This window comes from Chelonoidis abingdonii, chromosome 8, assembly GCF_003597395.2.
Source record: "Chelonoidis abingdonii isolate Lonesome George chromosome 8, CheloAbing_2.0, whole genome shotgun sequence".
In the NCBI taxonomy this organism is placed as follows: domain Eukaryota; kingdom Metazoa; phylum Chordata; order Testudines; family Testudinidae; genus Chelonoidis; species Chelonoidis abingdonii.
Window position 1 is genome coordinate 106,474,103 of NC_133776.1, and position 19,382 is coordinate 106,493,484.

Consider the following 19,382-nt stretch of genomic DNA (forward strand, 5'->3'; position numbering starts at 1 on the left):
AGCATTTGCTTCTGCTCTGTCATTGAGGAAAGGTTGAACAAGTTTATTCCCCTCCTGATTGACACCCTTTAAGATACCTGAAACTTGCTATGTCCCCTTCAGTCTTCTCTTTTCCAAACTAAATAACCCAATTCTTCAGCTTCCTCAAGGTCATGTTTCAAGACTTTATATTTTGTTGCTCTTCACTGGCCTCTCCAATTTCGTCCATTCTTTTCTTGAATGTAGGTGCCAGAACTGGACACAACTATCCAGTTGGAGGCCTAAACCAGGGGCAAGGTAGGTGGAGAATACTTCTCGTTCTTGTTTACAACAACCTGTTAATGCATCCAGAATCCGTTTGTGCTTTTTTGGCAACAGTATTCACACTGTTGACTCATAGTTTAGCTTGTGGTCCACTATGACCCTTAGATTCTCTTTCTGCCCTACTCTTCCTTAGACGTCTCTTCCATTCTTGTGTGTGAAAACTGATTAGTTCCTTCCTAAGTGGAGCACTTTGCATTTGTCTTTATTGAACTTATCCGGTTTCTCAGACCATTTCTCCAATTTGTACCAGAATCATTTTGAATTTTGACACCTGTCTCCAAGCAGTTGCAATCCCTCCCAGTTTGGTTATCGTCCGCAATTATAGGCATACTTTCTATGCCCAACATCTAAGTCTTGATTGAAGATATTGAACAGAGCCGGTCCAAACACACCCTGCGGAACCCCACTGTTTACCTTTCCAGCAGGATTGGGCCACCATTAATAACTGCCTCTCTGAGTATGGTTTATCCAGCCAGTTATGCACCCACCCTATAGTAGCCTCATCTAAATTGTATTTGCCTAGTTTATCGATAAGGATATCATGCGAGACCGTATCAATGCCTTACTAAAGTCTAGGTATACCACAGTCCACCGCTTTCCCTTACCACAGGCTCGTTCTATCCTATTCAAGAGAGCTATAGATTGGTTTGGTTTGACACGATTTGTTCTTTACAATCTATGCTGGCTATTTCCCTCATCACCTTACCACCTTCCAAGTGTTTGCAGATGATTTCTTTAATACTTGCTCCATTATCTTCCCTGGCAAGAAGTTAAATAACTCGTCTGTAGTTTCCTGGGTTGTTTTTATTTCCCTTTTTATAGATGGGCACTAGATTGCCTTTTCAAGTCTTCTGGAATCTCTCCTGTCACCCATGACTTTCCAAAGATAATAGTAAGGTCAGATACCTCCTCTATTAACTCCTTGAGTATTCTAGGATGCATTTCATCAGGCCCTGGTGACTTGCAGATCTAACTTTTCTAAGTGATTTTAAACTTGCTCTTTTTATTATTCTTCTAAACCGACCCCCTTCCCATAAGCATTCACTATGTTAGACATTCTTCAGACTTCTCAGTGAAGACCGACAAAGAAGTCATTAGCATCTTCTTGCCATTTCCAAGTTTCCTGTTACTGTTTTCTCCTCCTCACTGAGCAGTGGGCCTACTCTGCTCTTGGTCGTCTTCTTGCTTTAATGTATTGATAAAAAGTCTTCTGGTTTCCTTTATTCCCATAGCTAGTTTGAGCTCATTTTGTGCCTTTCCTTTCTAATCTTGCCCCTGCCATTCCCGTGTGTTTGGCCTATTCATCCTTTGTAATTTGACCTAGTTTCCATTTTTATATGACTCCTTTTATTTTGTAGGTCATTGCAAGATCTCGTGGTTAAGCCAAGGTGGTCTTTTGCCACATTTTCTATCTTTCCTACCCATCGGAATAGCTTGCTTTTGGGCCCTTAATAGTGTCCCTTTGAAAAACTGCCAACTCTCCTCAGTTGTTTTTCCCCATGTCCATGAAAGTGGCTTTCTTGGTTGCCATAACGTCAACAAGGAGGGTTGGTGAAATAAGCTCCCTGATAGCCTACCCTCCTTACACCATTTTCTCTAAAGACAAGGTTACTATACGAACCTGTCCCACATTCCTCCCCAAGGTGGTGTCTACCTTCCACCTTCACCAGTCAATACACTTACCTGTATTCCATCCCAAGCCTCACATGACTCCACAAGAAGCTGCGTTACATACCCTCGATATCCGATGGGCTGTTGCATTTTATCTTGACAGAACTAAACCATTTCGGGAATCCCATAGGCTATTTGTTTCTACTACCGAGAGATCAAAGGTTGACACTATCTCTAAGCAAAGACTCTCCAAGTGGATCTCGGCCTGCATCAGATCCTGCTATCAGACCCAGAATGTTCAACCACCAGAGGGTGTTAGGACTCATTTTACGAGAGCAATGTCAACATCCATTCCCTTCCTCCACAATGTACCTGTTACAGACATATGCAAGGTGGCCACATGGACATCTGATAGCACATACAATCCAATGGTCTATTAATGTCTAGCAGATCAAGACTTTTACAATGATACCTCACAAGACATACTTTGTGCAAAACATAGCCTAATTATAGGACAGTGGTGAATAAGGGGGTGCCAGGGTGTCCGCCTTTCATCTGAACCAACTAATCCACCTCCCCATATTTTTTTCCTAAACCACATTCTGACAACAGGGAGACAACACTGCATATGCTGGACATTAGGAGAGCTCTAATGTTTTATCTGGACAGGACTAAGGACTTAGTAAATCTCCCAAACTCTTCTTTTTCATTTGCGGAAATATCCAAGGGATCTGGAGTATCAGCGCAAATACCCGATCTCTAGATGCATTACCCACTGTTACCCCTTGCACATAACCTGCTGCTTCCATCAGGGATCCACATGCGCTCCACGAGATCTATTTCCATATAGCTCATGTTTATTCAAAATGTCCTCATCTCAGAAATCTGTAGGGCAGTGACCGAGGCTTCTGCCCATACTTTTGCAGATCACTAAACAATTACCTGGGACATGCCTTGATGCCATCTTTGGCTCCACAATACTATCATCAGTAACAGATTCCACTCTGAAGCCCCACCCCTACAGTGGAGCACCCATAAGGACACTACGCAAAGAAGAAGGGGAGGTTACTCATCTTGTGCAGTACAAATGGTTCTTGAAGATGTGTGTCCATATGGGTGCTGCACAACTCGTCCTCCCCTCTACTTCGGAGTTCTCTACCATAGAGCCCCTTGGTAAGAAGGAACTGAGGGCGGTTCGTCTGCACAACACTAGTTAGCCTCAAGGAAGAGAGAGTGCATGTTTGGGCCGAATGGACACAGTTGCCTCTAATCAGAGATTTTAGGTTCTGGGGTGCAGATAACACCTACAGTGGAGCTTCCATAGGGCGACACATTTCCAAGAGCCATCATTATTGCAGAAGGTGAGTAACTTCCTCGCCTTTGAAGTGACTATGTTCCTCACATCTGTTTTGTGCTTTATTTTGCAGCTCTCTTCTGCCCTTTTCTTCCAGTAGTGATGAAGAATTTGAAATATGTAAGTAAAGAGTGGTTCGAATGTTAATCTTGCTTTCTCAATGAGTGTAGAGAGGATGTATTCCTCATGGCTGCAAGCATATGAATTTCTTCTGAAATACCTTTTTACAGTGAGTCTCTTTGTTGCAAAGCCTATTCTTTCTCCCAAGTCTTAAGGCATGGCAAGGGTTGAATGATGAGGGAGAGGGTAGCCAAAGAGCTGCTTCTGCTCTGAATAGCTGAGAATTTTAATTGTGAGATTAAGTAGGGTTCTTGTTCTAGAGACACTTGGATACTATAGGTAATGTAAAAGTTGTAACAATTTTTGTCTATATATGCCCTTAAGGCATGGAATGGGATCACTTTTAGAAAGCTAAAATAAATTTCCTATGATGTAATTCTCTCACATTCTGATTTAGTTTTATCTAGAATGAAGACTCCAAAATCTCTAGCACATCAAGTCTCAAAGAAACAAAATAGCAGGTGGGTCCTCGAATTATTGAATTGTCTATAGTTAGAGAGAGACTTTTTTTTGTCTAATCTATGGCAGCCAATATGTCCCTTAGTGAGTTATTTTGAATATGGAAAATTGAATTAGATCCTCTCTCATTTGCATAGGGTGTCATCAGTATCTGGAGGATTGGGCACAGGTTTAGAAGTCAACATTCGGAGTTCTAATCCTGGCTCTTCTGCTCATTGCAAGTGTGGCCTTGGTCACATTGCTTCTCCTCCCTGTGCCTTGGTTTTTCCACTGTAAAATGAAGATTAATAACTCATAAGGCTGTTTTTAAAACTAAAGTTTTTACAGCACTTTTAAAATGTAAAACATTACATAGATGTGAAGTATTGTTATTTGGAGTCACATATCTCACTATTTTGTTGTTGTTTTTGGAGCACTGTATAGCTTGTAATGGGATATAATAGAATCATAGAAGATTAGGGTTGGAATAGACCTAGTCATCCAAGAGGTCATCTAGTCCAACCCCTGCTCCAATGGAACCTTTCACCTCTGTCTGTCACCAGTTTCACTGCTAAGTAGGTTTGGATTTACAGTTATTGTCTGACAGTCATTAAACCACTATTTGAAATGACTTGGTTTTGGAGAGGAGATGTCCATAACACTCAATCTTCGTTGTCTCTGGTACTAATTATTCCCATAGTTGGCAGTTTTGGCGGAGGCACCAAGTGTCGAATGATTCATGGAAACAGAACTCTCTTTTTACCAGTTGAAGTGATTCCTCCAGATTAGAAATGAGGCATATTAGTGGGAGTGGAATGTGGGGGTTTGCAACGTGGCAGCCTGTACTCTGGATTCTTATGGATCGAGGATTTAACAGTACTGGCAGCTTTGCATCTTTCACAAGTGCTAAATTCACATTAAAGGCAACCTTTTTGGTCAACAGTGTGATTTCTAAGCAGAATTTTATAAATTCTGTCTTTAAGATTCCCTGTCTATATCCCTCATTCTTGTTACTGGATAAAATGATAATGGTCTATTTCAATATCTGAACTTAGTTTGCAAGCATGTTCTCATCCTACTGTAGCAGTGAACTTACAAAATAGCCCATGATTCTTGAAATGGAGTTCTGTCTTTTGCTTAGAAGTTTAATGATAAATACTGACAAAATGTAACTGACAACAAGAAGTTACATTGAGAGAGTTCTTTGGTGGTAATGGATGTTTCCAGTCAATAAATTAGAACACTGTACCAGGCTGCTCTATTGTCAGCTTTACCTATATCAAGACAAAAATCATTCCTGGCTTCCTTTGCCTCATTTTATTGTTTCTCTATGGTTTGAATGAAATCATCGTTGACTTCAGAGAAGACTTCTCCGATTTTACAAGAAAGAATGAGACAAGCAAGAAGGGTAAGTAGCCATCCAGCAACAAAGAAGGGACAAGAGTTTTAGCTGGTGGAGAGAGAATGCTTATTGTTCAGAGCTCACAATTATTCTTTAGGAAGAGCACAGAAATAGCTTTAGAAAAGTTTGGTCCCTTTTAGGATAAGAAAACAGGGCAAGTTCAATTCTGTTTGCTTTTTGCTGGATTAATTCTCTCCTTCCTCGTTCTCAATTTCCCATTCCTCCATATGATCCTTCCCTTTTTCCTCTTCCTTCCTATTATGCTTGTTTTAACAGTGGGATATCAATATCTTCACTTGTGGTACTCTTTAAAATCCTTTCCATATTTGAATCTTTTACTTATAAGAAAATCCAGCTGCCATTTCCCTTCAGTGCCCTTTCACATGCTGCATATTTAAGACCTAAAATTGACCATATAATCAGCTAAATACAAACTCTTACGTGTGCGAAACTGCAGAAGCTTTCTTTTATGAATGTGTTGAATGTAATGAAGTGTTCTCTAGCTATTCTTATCTTGTGTCAGACTGACTTAAACCCCTTTTGCTGGCACAATGTGGACCCAACATACATACTTTTTTGATTGTTTGTCTGCAGTGCAACTGGAAGTAGTGTGATTCTAGGTGTGAATGAGCATGGGTTGGATGAAGTTGCTAAGATTCCTTTCTCTGCCTGGTGGTTTCATGTTTTCCAAAGGATCTGATTAACTTGAATTAAAACATATAAATGCTGAAATCTTTGAATTTTTCTTTTTGAATTGTAGCAGTGAAGAATGTTCAGACCCAGAAGAAGCCAGTGACTTCTAGAAAGGAAAACACTTACGCTCAGGAATGGCTGTATCCAGAGATTTTAAGTGACAGTAAACATGATTCTGTTTTCATAAAAAGTACATGGTCTGACCACTGCCAAGAAATTGAAGTGAGGGGCTTGAAGGACAACCTGCAACAGATACAGCAAACTCCTTCACAAAAACAGAAAGAGTTTGATATTTCCAAATATAGTCCAAATTCATCTCTTGATGGGAAAGAAAGAGAATGGGAAGAGTGTGCACGGAACAACACGCAAACCATGGCATTACGACATAGTGCAGCATTAGGGCCAGACAGCTCAGAGGATGAATTTGAATCTTTAATAGAGCGGATAAAGAAGCGAACCATACCACTGACTCCAAGTTTAACTTCAAAGAAAGCCACTCTATCCCAATCAGCCACTACAGGTAGGAGAAGTCATTTTTTATTTCTGTATTCTTAATCATATTTATTCATGAAGTATCTTGTTAATACTGCAGCCATTTGCACAGCATAGTTTTAAAAATGTGTTGCACTTCTGACATAAACAGGACTTACGACTTATTTTTGCAGAATATTCAGACATATCAATGCAGTGAGTGTGCGGAGAATTGTAGCTCCCCTAAATTTAAATTATTTAAATTATCAAGGAACTAACTAATTTTTGTCCATTATTTTCATAGTTATAATAAATTTTAAGCTCCAGTAATAGATTTTTAGTTTGGAATTTCATTTTAAACTTTCAACAAAATCAAAGCTAACTAAAAATGAAAATGTTTCCTACAAGTATGACAGGAATTGACATACAAAATTCATTTAAATGATAATTAAACGCCTTTAAATTAGAGCAGTCAGATATTAAAGATCAGGTGTTAAGCTGTACAGTTATTTAGAGTTATAATTCTGCACCTATTCTGTGTTCTAAGATGCTTTTGTTTCAAGATGTATTTTTAGTTTTGTCAAGAGTTCACAAATCAGCACATACCCACTTATTATTAACCAACTATAACTTAAGCAAATCTATATCCTCTCCTCTTCAAAAGCCCTTAAAATAGATATCTGCAGTGTACCCTTAAAGTTAACAGATAAAGGCAAATGGCACACAAGATTAGCCTCTCTCACCCAGGGGCTATGATGGGGAATTCTCTAAAGGATACTGGCAAGACTGGAGGTGCCACCAGGAACAATGCAGTCATATTGGCCTTCTTTTAGGTATTACCCTGAATTTAAAAGGGCTGAAGAAAGGCAGCCACAAAAGGAACCTTCTCCGAAAATAGTTCAAGGGAAACTTCTTGCACCAGCATGGTCTCATTTGGATCTGCTACGCCAGTGGTTCTCAAACTTTTGTACTGGTGACCCCTTTCACATAGCAAGCCTCTGAGTGCGACACCCCCCCTTATAAATTAAAAACACTTTTTGATATATTTAACACCATTATAAATGCTGGAGGCAAAGCAGGATTTAGGGTGAAGGCTGACAGGTCGTGACCCCCCATGTAATAATCTCACGACCCCCTGAGGTGTCCCGACCCGCAGTTTGAGAACCCCTGTGCTATGCTCTTGAGTACTGAGGGAAGTCTCTTTTATTTGTCAACTGGAAGAGCTTGTCAAATCTTTGGATGTAGTTAGTATTTCTATTGCTGTCTATTCACATAGGGTCTTTTCTCCCCAGTCACAGAGCAGAGTGGTTCATGTACTTACTGATAATACTACTACAAGTTGGGAGGACCACATTTCAGCCAGATGGACAGAAAGGTTAGAGTTCTGTGGGAGTGGTGCATAGTGCACTACATTGATTCTATAGCTTTCTGCCTACATACTTGCAGATTGATGAGCAGAAACCTACATGATCAGCAGAAGTAGTTGCTCAAGAACTTGTTAGCAAACATACACTTACTGTGGATTTATCTGGAAACAGACCTGTTTGCAACAAGACACACCTCCAAATGTCAAATGTTGAGCTCCAAAATAGGACAGGCAACCAGTTCATCTTGAAGGTGTTTTCTTTTAGAACAGAGCAATGGTCCCCAAACTTTTTGTGGCCAGTAGCACATTCATGTTTTCAGAAGAGTGTGGCGGGCGCCAACAATTACTCACATACAGGACCGGCTCCAGGCACCAGTGGAGCAAGCACATGCCTGGGGCAGCACATGCAACGGGGCGGCATTCCGTCTATTCTGCAGTCAGAGCATTTTTTTTGTTTTTTGGGGTTTTTTTGGTGCCAGTTCTGGGCAGTGCAGAGAGAAGCTAGAGAGAAGCCAGGAGGACAGAGAACACTGGGACCCTGCAGCCCCAGAGTACTCTGTCCCCAGCAGGTGCGGGGCCATGGTTTCTCTCCAGCTTAAGTCACAGCCCCGTGCTTGCCAGGGACAGAGAACACCGGCGCCCAGAGTCTGCAGCCTCGGAGAAACCAGAGAGAAGCTGCAGTCCCGTGCCTGCCAGGGACCGAGAACACCGGTGCCCGCAGCCTGCAGTCCCGGAGTTCTCTGTCCCCAGCAGGCGTGGGGCTGCAGCTTCTCTCCCCTGCTGGGCACTAGGCGGGCACACATAAATGCCCCGGCGGGCACCATGGTGCCCACGGACATCACATTGGGGACCACTGGAATAGGGAGTAAGACTTTTTTGTTCTACACACAATTCCTCTAATTCATAGAGTTCTTAAGAAAATCAAACAAGACCAAGCCAAAATTATTCTAATTTGGGGGGCCTGAGAGAGACAACAGTAGTTCTTAGATCTTCTGTTCCTATCACAAAGGATTTACTGGTTTCTCTCTGCAATTCCAGACCTATTGACCCAGAAGAGGTTGTATTTATAGACTCTCTCCACTCCACAGGACTTTGACAGATCTGGATCTGGTCTGTTTGTGGGGATGGAGGAAAGGTACAGGGGATTCTATTAAACTTCAGGAAACAGTCAACTTGCCTTTGTTATGATCATAAGTGGAATATGTAGTTCATTTGAAATTCCTGGGGCTCTCTCATATTGTCTGTAAAAGTACATCTCGCAGCCATCTCCAGCTCACACAGCTTAATTGAGCAAAGACTTCCTATATCCATGGTATAGTACACAGATTCTTGATGGTGTTAATGAATCCTTGGGTTAAAGAACCCACACCTAAATTAAAGTCCCATGTAACACTACTTAGCCCTGGTCTACACTACGAGTTTAAGTCGAATTTAGCAGCATTACATTGATTTAACCCTGCACCCATCCACATGAAGGTCATTTTTTTTTTTTTTACTTAAAGGGCTCTTAAAATTGATTTCTGTACTCCTCCCCTGACGAGGGGATTAGTGCTGCAGTTGACCTTGCCGGGTTGAATTTGGGGTAGTGTGGTCGCAATTCGACAGTATTGGCCTCCGGGAGCTATCCCAAAGTGCTCCATTGTGACTGCTCTGGACAGCGCGCTCAACTCAGATGCACTGGCCAGGTAGACAGGAGAAGGCCCACGAACCTTTGAATCTCACTTCCTGTTTGGCCAGCATGGCAATCTGTAGGTGAGTGCAGATCTCATCAGCAGAGGTGACCATGATGGAGTCCCAGAATTGCAAAAGAGCTCCAGCACAGACCACATGGAAGGTACGGGATCTGATCGATGTATGGGGAGACGAATCCGTGCTATCAGAACTCTGTTGCAAAAGATGAAATGCCCAAACATTTGAAAAAATCTCCAAGAGCATGAAGGACAGAGGCTATAACAGGGACCTGCAGCAGTGCCGAGGGAGGGTCGACTGACGACATGGCTTACAGGGAATTAAAATCAACAAAGGGGGTGGGTTTGCATCAAGGAGAAACACACACAAACTGTCACACAGAATGGCCCCCTCAAGGATTGAACTCAAAACCCTGGGTTTAGCAGGCCACAGCTCAAACCACTGAGCTATCCCTCCCCACCACTATTCCAGGCAGGACTGAATCTCCATTAAATTTTTCAAGGTGCCCCTGATAGATCTTACCAAATGATTGTTGGCTGTTGATTTCATGGAGGGAGGGAGGGCGGAGCAAATGAATACAAAACAAACCTGGTCTCTTTCTTGTTTTGATCCACTCCATCTCTCTTATACATCTTAGGCTAGCAGAAGATGGCGCAGTATGATTGCTAGCCATCATCATCTCCTGGCTGCTCGCCAGAAGACGGTGCAGTACAACTGCAGGCAGGACTGAATCTCCAGGAGACTAAACTTAAAAAGAGAATGACCTGGAGTCACTCCCATTTATGTCCAGGCGCCCCGACCAACCTCACCGAGGTTGGCTAAAAGAGCACCCAGGAGATGACGACAGTGGCTACCAATCATAATGCACTATCTGCTGCCAAAACGCAATGACCACTGCTGTGCAGCAATGCAGTACCACGTCTGCCAGCACCCAGGAGACATACTGGAGACATATGGTGACGGTGAGCTGAGCAGGCTCCATGCTTGCCGTGGTATGGTGTCTGCATGGGTAACCCAGGGGAAAAAAGGCGAGAAATGATTGTTTGCCATTGCTTTCACAGACGGGGGGGCCTGGTGACATGTATCTAGAACCACATGTGACAATGCTTTTGACCCATCAGGCATTGGGTTCTCAACCCAGAATTCCAGTGGGTGGCGGGAACTGTGGGATAGCTACCCACAGTGCAATGCTCTGGAAGTCGACACTAGCCTCAGTACTGTTGATGCACTCTGCCGAGTTAATGGTCTTAAGTGGGGACACACAAAATTGACTGTATAAAATTGATTTCTAAAAAATTGACTTCTATAAATTCGACCTAATTTCGTAGTGTAGACATACCCTTAGTCATTAAACTTCCATTTGAACCTATGGGAGAATGTTCCTAGTTTCATCTTAGTTAAGACCACTTTATTGTAGCTCATATCTTTTAGATGAGTGAGAGAGCTACAGGCTCAATTGGGAGTTTTAGCTAGCAATGTCTGTAGGTCTGTACCGTGCACTAAACCTCATTGTGCTCCTGTGGGAGGTCATACAGGCAGGCAAAACCCACTGGCACTGTAACTTCTTCTCCACTGCCCTCTGGTTGAGACAGTCCAGAGTGATGTCTGCTGCATTCATAGCTTTAGTCCTTTTAGTTTTACTTATTCTAGTTTTAATTTAGTTTTTATTCTGTTTTATTTGTGTACTTTTGATTTCCTAAGCATGTGTGCGCTTTTGGGTGATTACCCCCATCAAACTTATTTTCTCTGGCCAGGGTCTTTTGCCCCCAGTTGTTCTATCCACAGCTTTCCTGTCTTGCCAGCCATTCCTCTTAGCTCCCTAGTACCAACCATATTCCTTTTGTATGATGATCTTTGGGCCTCAGAAAAACCAAGTCCTCTCCTCCTAAGGGGGCACAAAGAAGGACCTTGTCTGGTACCATCCTGCCTGTTGGAGCCAGAGCCTCCATCTGTGCTACTATTTTTTAGCACAGCTCACATCCACTGGTACCAGTTTGACCGTCTGCCCCTCCATGGGCTCTGATACCAATAGGAGCCCTGGGACTGAGGGCTTCCCCTTTGAACACTGCAGAGAATAAGTAATCGAACTTGGACATCTCTGTCAAGGACTCTACTCTCTGCTTTTCCAACATTCTCTGGAGGTGTTTCCAGATAAGATTGTCCAGGATCAGCACGTACCCTCATCACCCCTTGCCGGAGCAACACTGGAGCCTTACTCTTTTTCCCTATGCACCACTGCAATGGTCATTTTGGAATGCTTGTGACAACTATAATAGGGTGCCTGACTGCAGGAGACCAAACAACAGCCCCTGGTACTGCAACAAAAGCTTTCAGTACTTCAGGACACTCTACCTCAAAAGAAAACTTCTGATGAACATGAGCTAGTAGGTGAGGAAAAGATACCACTGTCATCGTCCCCCGATGGGGCCATGACATCTTCTTCGCCAGCTTATGCTGACAACGTCACATCCTTTCAGGACCCAATTAAAAGAACTCAGGAGTCATGCTATGTTCCCCTGGAGGAAATCCAGGAGTCTCAGCACCCCCTTGTGGATATCTTATACTGTGTCCCCCAGGGTAAAAATGCTCTGTCCATCAATGAGATGATGCTGTCTCCAGCCTGCACCATTTGAGAGATGCCTGCCACTATCTAATCCACCTGCAAGAGGGCGCACACAAATTACTTTGCTGGAATGTAGGCGCTAAAGTACTTTTTCCCAAACCTTTCTACCAATTTTTGGTTGGTGGATTCTGTCAATGAAGTGTGGCAAGTCATCCCTCCTTCCTCTCCTAGATAAAGAACTCGGATGACTGGACTTGCTGGGGAGAAAGAGCGGAACTCTCCAGCTGCTCTACAGTTTAAGGACACAAATTATTAAGCTTTAATGGCTAAATCCAACTTTACAAATTATGCAGAATACATACAATTATTGATCACTTTTCACTGGACCAAAGAGAACAATTTCAGGCCCTTATTTCAGATGCAAAAATGGTTGCTAAGTCTTCTCTGCCATCTGATACAGCCTTATGTTTGATAGTAACAGCAGTTGTTATGCATAGTGTCTCCTGGCTGCAGTCATCTGGCCTCCCTGGGGCAGGGACTTGAGATTTCTCCAGGATCTCTCCTTCTGAAGACTCAAAGCTCTTCAGTAGTGTTCCCAACACCTCACTTCACAGCCTGAAGGACTCTAGGGTGACCCTGAAAAGAGGCCCAGGCCACTGTCACATCCTAGTCAACGACTGTGACCAAATCTTGATGGCTTAGATGAGGGTCATGAACCAACTCCTCCTCTGGATCTCATGCTGTGAGAAGCCATCCTTCAGCCTTTTGGAGATCATCTCTCCCATTTCCTACCTGCCTGGGAGCACATTACATCAGACAAGTGGATCCTGGAGGTGGTTTCAACAGGATACTCCATTCAATTTCTCCCCATCCCTGTTCAGGGACCCTTCTCACAAGTTTTTTTTGAGGCAGCGGGTCCAATTTCTCTTGCTGTTGGGGCCAATGAAGCCAGTTCCCCCAGATTTCACCAGAAGACGGTTCCAGGTGCTTTCTGGTCCCCAAGAGGAAAAGAGGGTGGAAACTGATCCTGGACCTCAGGACTCTGAATATCTTTATCCTTTCACAGCACATCAAGATGGTAACCTTGGCTACGATAACCCATCCTTAGATCTCAGACTAGTTTGTCATCCTTAATCTCCAGGATGCATTCTTTCGTCTAGCTATGGACCCATCCCAGATACTTTCTGTGATTCTTCATTGGCATGAATCACTACCAATACCATGTGTTGCCCTTCAGCCTTTCCACCACCCAAGGGTCTTTACAAAAGTCCTCTCTGTCATCACCGCTCACCTATGCCAGTGGGAGATAATCTTAAATTAATGGAGATATCCTAATCTCCTAGAACTGGAAGGGACTTTGAAAGGTCATTGAGTCCAGCCCCCTGCCTTCACTAGCAGGACCAAGTACTGATTTTGCCCCAGATCCCTAAGTAGCCCCCTCAAGGATTGAACTCACAACCCTGGTTTTAGCAGGCCAATGCTCAAACCACTGAGCTATCCTTCCCTCCTTCCTTCACTGTGTAGATGATTGTCTCCTCATGGTTTGCTCACTTCTTGAGATTTAGTTGGTCACCAACAAAGCTCTAGCCCGGTTTCACTTACTGGGTCGTAGGTTGGACATGTCTCTGTTTAAGCAATCTCCAGAACAGCACATAGAATTTATTGGAACGACTATAGACTGCTCAACTTCCAAAGCTACTTTCTGGGGGACAGCATCACCACACTGGCTAGCCTCATCACCACGCTGCAACAGAGCCCTTAGTCCACAGCAAGGTCCTGTTTTCAGCAGTTAAGCCACATATCAGCCTGTACTTTTGTGATGCCTCATGGCACGGCTGCATCTCTCTTGCCTTTAGGCTTGGCTCAGGACTTTTTATACCATCAGCAGAAACACCTTCAACAGGTTGCTTTACCTCCAGAAATTCTTTCTCCCTGGACGTGTGAAACAAACTTCAGAAGGTTTGTGTGGGAATTCTTCTTTTCATGCCCACCACCATCAGAAGTCATCACCATGGACACCTTTCTACTGCGCTGGGGTGCTCACCTCCAAGGCTCCCCAGTCAAGGGTAAATAGACTTCCCAGGAGGCATCCCTCTATATCAGTGTCCTCAAACGTGAAGCAGTTTGTATCAGCTCTTCCCTCCCAGCTTCAATGGCCACTCAGTCAAGGTAATGCTGGACAACAGACCAGCAATATACTGTATAAACCACCAAGTAAGATCCCCAGTCTTTATGCTCAGAATCACTAAATCTGTGGAACTGGTGCATACCCCACTGCATCTCAGTGGCCTAGCTTCCAGGTCTGCAGTACACAGTAGCAGACTCCCCCAGTAGGCATTTCTACCAGGAGCAAGAGTGGGAACTCAACTCAAGAATGCTACCTTCCACAGCATCTGCCAGTCCTGGGGCTTTCAGAAGTCGATCTTTTTGCCACACCCGCCAATACGAAATGCCACTACTTTTGGTCGAAGGGGAGGGTACAGTTACAATTCCATGGAGGGTGCCCTCCTCGTCACATGCCTGTGGACACTTCTATACACATACCCTCTGACACCTCTGATACTTCAGTTTCAGTACCTACGGTAAGAGCAAGCTGTAGCAATCCTCCATAGGTCTGGCCTGACTGTGACAAGTGTGATCCCTGAACTTGCCTTGTATCGCTGCCTCCCTCTTGCAGCAGTTCTCTTGACCCAGAAATCAGGGAGCATGTCCCACCACATCCTAGCTTCTGTTCTTCTCAAAGCTGGAAACTTCTCAGGCATAGGATTTGACTGTTGTCCTGAGGTTCAGTCTACTCCTGGACAGCAGGAAACGTGCCACAAGGATGACCTACCTTCAAAAATAGCAACTTCCAAATCTCGTGTGCCCAACATGCAGTATCTCCTCAGTATGCTTGTCTCTTGTACAGTCTCATTTACCTGCTTAATGTGAAGACTGTAGTTTTATCACTGAGCAAAGTCAGTGTTCACTTGGTGGTCATCATGGCATTCCACACTTCTCTAAAGGGATTTTCTGTTTTTGTCTACTCAGCCATTGTGACGTTATTGATATAAACTGGGACCATATAGAAGATGGGTTGCAACCAAAATCCTGTAGTGGCACCAAATCCTATATAAAGGGGGTCATATAAGGTGTCTAAGACCAGGTTACGGGTTATTGGTTATGATTATGCTGTCGGTATGTCTGTATCATTTTTGTAGTTGGAGTTATGAATATTGGCTGTATACTGTCTATATTTCAAACTTATGCTGTGTTACTGGGAAAGATCCCAGACAAGTTGGTGTCAGCTCTGCTTAGCCTGCTTGATGGCCCATTAAGGACCATCAACTACACAATTGACCCATTGAGAGGAGGCGAATACGCCTTGTGACTCAGCAGGGTGTGCAGAAACTGGCCCATGAGACTCAGACAAAGGAGTGTTCTTACACCTGGAAAAGCCTATATGAGGCGGAGGCCTCATCTCCATTTTGTCTTCAGTCCTGCTTCTTACCTCTGGAGGGACTTTGCTCCAAACTGAAGCTCTGCACAAAGGACAGATGACCCATCCTAGCCGGGGATGTTCTCCAGACTGGATTTAAACCTGCAGTTTACTCCATCACTGCTACCAGCCTGAACTAAGAACTTTGCCATTACTGTATGTAATTGATTCCATTTAACTAATTCTAGCTCTCATCTTTATCTTTTTCCTTTTATGAATAAACCTTTAGATTTTAGATCCTAAAGGATTGGCAACAGCGTGATTTGGTGCCAAGATCGACGCATCGCTGCTGGCCCCATGGCAAAAGATCAACGCCCTCAACACTTTCCTGATCCCCCGCCTCGCCTTCGTCCTGAGAGGTTCCGCCGTTGGCAAAGTGCCCCTCAACAAGCGGACAACAACCATCCGGCAGCTGGTCAAAAAGTGGGCTGTCCCTGCCCCAAACGGAGCCAGAACGAGCTCATATATATTGCTCACAGCACGGTGCGCCAACGTCCCCCGCATGGGAGACCTCTGTGACATCGCGGTCATCACGCACGCCTTCGCCTCCTGACATGCCCGGACACCACAGTAAAGAGCGTCGCAGCGACGCCTGCACACTGCCACCGAGAAGCGAATCGCAGGCTCTCCCCGGCAGGATGTAGCCACTTTCCTGAGCGGCTCCCTGGATGGCGAATTCGGCCAAGACAGGTGGGACATTCGCCTCGCTATGGTCTCGCAACCCGCAACGCCACGCACCGGCTAGGAAGCGACTGGGCTGCTGCTGGTATGGGAGGAGGAGCGGCAGGAGCTGGAGTTTCTGGGCGCAGATCGAGACGGAGGGCAGCATCACCCGTCAGCCCGAGCCAAGGCGTGCTAGAGAAGTCCTGAAGGCCGCCGTCCACGCGCTCTACGTGGACACCGCTGAGAAAAACCCCCAGGGCAAGGCCTTTGAGTGACGCAGAAGTGGGACTCCAGCAACACTTCTCCCCGCGGTCAGCTTCACCCGCTTCGCCGACTGCGGTTCATACACCGGCCGACTAAACTGCGTCCCGCTGTAATGGAGCCATCCGTCACGGAACCGGGACAAGCGCGCAGGAGGTGCAGGTACACCCTGGAGACCCTGCCCACGTCCTGTGCAGCTGCAAGCCCACGCCAGAGCTGGAAGCTGCGCCACAACGCCGTCCAAGACCGCTAGGTGAAGGCCATCGGCCCCACACCTCGGTGAGATTCAGTCAACCGCACCATCCCCGACGCCGACAGCCCGCGCGCCCCAGACATCGTTGTCAAGACGCGGAGTGGAAAAAGATCATCCTTGTTGACGTGACGATCCGTTCGAGACACAGGACCCGGCGTTCCGCGAAGCCCGAGCCCGTAAACTCGAAAATATGCCCCCTTGACTGACACCTGCGGGCAAAGAGCTACGAGTTTACACCGACACCTCTATCGTGGGGCAGCTAGGCGCCTGGGACCCCTGTAACGAACGTGTACGTAGGGCCTGTGGGTGGGCCGTCGCTATGCGCGACTCATGAGAACATTTGATGGTCTCGGAACTATTCAGGTGGCGCAGGGACATTTAACACCGAACACTATACCGGCCACCGTCCAGTACCAGGAGTGAGCCGATGTGGGCTCCGCCACCGCACCACGGGGGGAGGGGGAAACCCTTACAACCCCCTACTAATATCTACATCCTCTGAGCCTGAACCCACTGATCTGGATCCACGCATGTGAGGATCACCCTGTCCCCAATTACCTGGTCCGCTGCTCTAATCATGACTATGGTAACCCATAGATGAGCGATGACCCTCAGCTGCTCCCTGACTATTGTTGACCTCACCACGACACCGACGCATTGGGAATTACATGACTGTGATGTAGCTTATTCTAACCCATACCAAATACAGCGTCCCCCATAGCGCTGTATTGTTTGCCCCGCGTGACTAATGACTGACACGGCCAAACTCTGTGTATCATCTTTATTTTAAATATTCTCTAATAAACATATTGATCTGGGTCTGGGGCTTGGTCCTTTGGGATCAAGAGAACCTTTTTCTTTTACTGGGGTGTTGGTTTTCGTAACCATACATCCCCGGACGTGTGGAACTGGTGGTGATACTGGGAGACTGGAGTGTCTGAGGAAATTGCTTGTGTGACTTGTGGTTAGCCAGTGGGGTGAAACTGAAGTCATTTTTGTCTGGCTGGTTTGGTTTGCCTTAGAGGTGGAAAAACCCCAGCCTTGTGCTGTGACTGCCCTATTTGAGCAATTGGTCCTGATTTGGCAATCTCAGATGGTCCCGCCAGAACCACATCGTCACAGCCATGATCAGGTTAATTAAAGGTCTCCCGAATTGGTTCCTCTTGTCAAGGAACCTACCCCTCCTTGGGACCTTAATCTGGTCATTAACACCCTGAGAGGACCTCTGTTTGAACCTATGGCTACCTGCTTATTCCTCAACAGAACTAAACCTTTCAGGGTTTCCATGAGCCTCTGTATTGCCTTTGCCAAAAAGATGAAAGAACAACTGATCTCCATGCAGAGACTTGCTAAATGGATCTCTGGTAGCATGGTGAATTCCGTGCCAAAAAATTAAAAATTCTTTGCATAATATTTTAAAATTCTGTATATTTTATTTTTCAAAATCAATATAATCATGCCATCGTCAATTATTTTTGGTAATTTATTTCAAAACGGGTCAGCAAGTATGTTTGTAACAAATAGATTCCTTATTAGGCATATTAATGAAGAAATCTGAGTAATTCATTTAAATTACAATACAGAACTGTCAAAAAGAACAGGAGTACTTGTGGCACCTTAGAGACTAACAAATTTATTTCAGCATATGTTAAGGTGCCACAAGTACTCCTGTTCTTTTTGAGGATGCAGACTAACACGGCTGCTACTCTGAATACAGAACTGTATTTCCTATACCTGTCAGAAGCAGTGCAAAGGCTTAGGGGAGCCAGGGATAACAGAGGAGCTGAGGCAGAGGGAAGGAGCCTGGAGTGAATCTGGAGGGTCGTTGGGTGTGGATGGGAGAAGAAGCCTCTCTCCCTTTCAGTCAGGCACATCTGCCTTTGTCCCTGCCCCACTCTTCCACATGCATCTCTGCAGCTTCCTCTGCCATCCCGATGTGTCCCTGCAGCCCCTGCCCCCATCTCCAGTCTGTGACACACACATACCTAGCAGCCCTGTGTGCCCCACTCTGTCCTAACCTGACTCCACAGGAGAGTGCTATGATTAACTTCTTTCTAATCCTGGGGGAATTCTGTGCCACTGGGCACGCACAGAATTCCACACCCCTGAAAATACATTCTACTCCAAAAGTGCTGCAATTCCACCTTTTGCCCACCCGAGGCTGCTGTGGTGCCAGAACAGCTGGTTGCATTCCTGTCCGGTTATATGCCATCATGTGTCAGCAATGCCCCTCTGCCATATACAATGGCCAAACCGGACAATCTCTATGCGAAAGAATAAATGGACACAAATCTGACATCAGGAATCATAACATTCAAAAACCAGTGAGAGAACACTTCAACCTGTCTAACCACTCAGTGACAGACTTGAAGGTGGCAATTTTGCAACACAAAAAACTTCAAAAACAGACTCCAAAGAGAGACTGCTGAACTAGAATTAATATGCAAATTAGATACAATTAACTTAGGTTTAAACAGAGATTGGGAATGGTTGGGTCGTTACACTAATTGAATCTATTTCCCCATGTTAAGTTCTCCTTACACCTTCTATGCGTCATCTTGATTATCACTTCAAAAGTTTTTTTTTTCTCATCTCAATTGATTGGCCTCTTACAGTTGGCATGGCTACTTCCACCTTTTCAAGTTCTCTGTATGTCTAAATACCTTCTTTCTGTGTGTTCCATTCTATGCATCCAAAGAAGTGGGCTGTAGCCCACA

At 44.9% G+C, this 19,382-nt stretch overlaps 1 protein-coding gene across 1 annotated transcript in view; it reads left to right on the top strand.

The window, feature by feature from the left end:
* Positions 1-19,382, top strand: part of GCNA (germ cell nuclear acidic peptidase) — a 67,799-nt gene that overhangs the window by 19,216 nt on the left and 29,201 nt on the right. The window contains exons 3-6 of the mRNA XM_032793905.2: positions 3,342-3,388; positions 3,786-3,849; positions 5,188-5,234; positions 5,989-6,441. Of these exons, the coding sequence (XP_032649796.1) occupies positions 3,342-3,388; positions 3,786-3,849; positions 5,188-5,234; positions 5,989-6,441 (611 nt within the window). The remainder of the gene's footprint in view (positions 1-3,341; positions 3,389-3,785; positions 3,850-5,187; positions 5,235-5,988; positions 6,442-19,382) is intronic.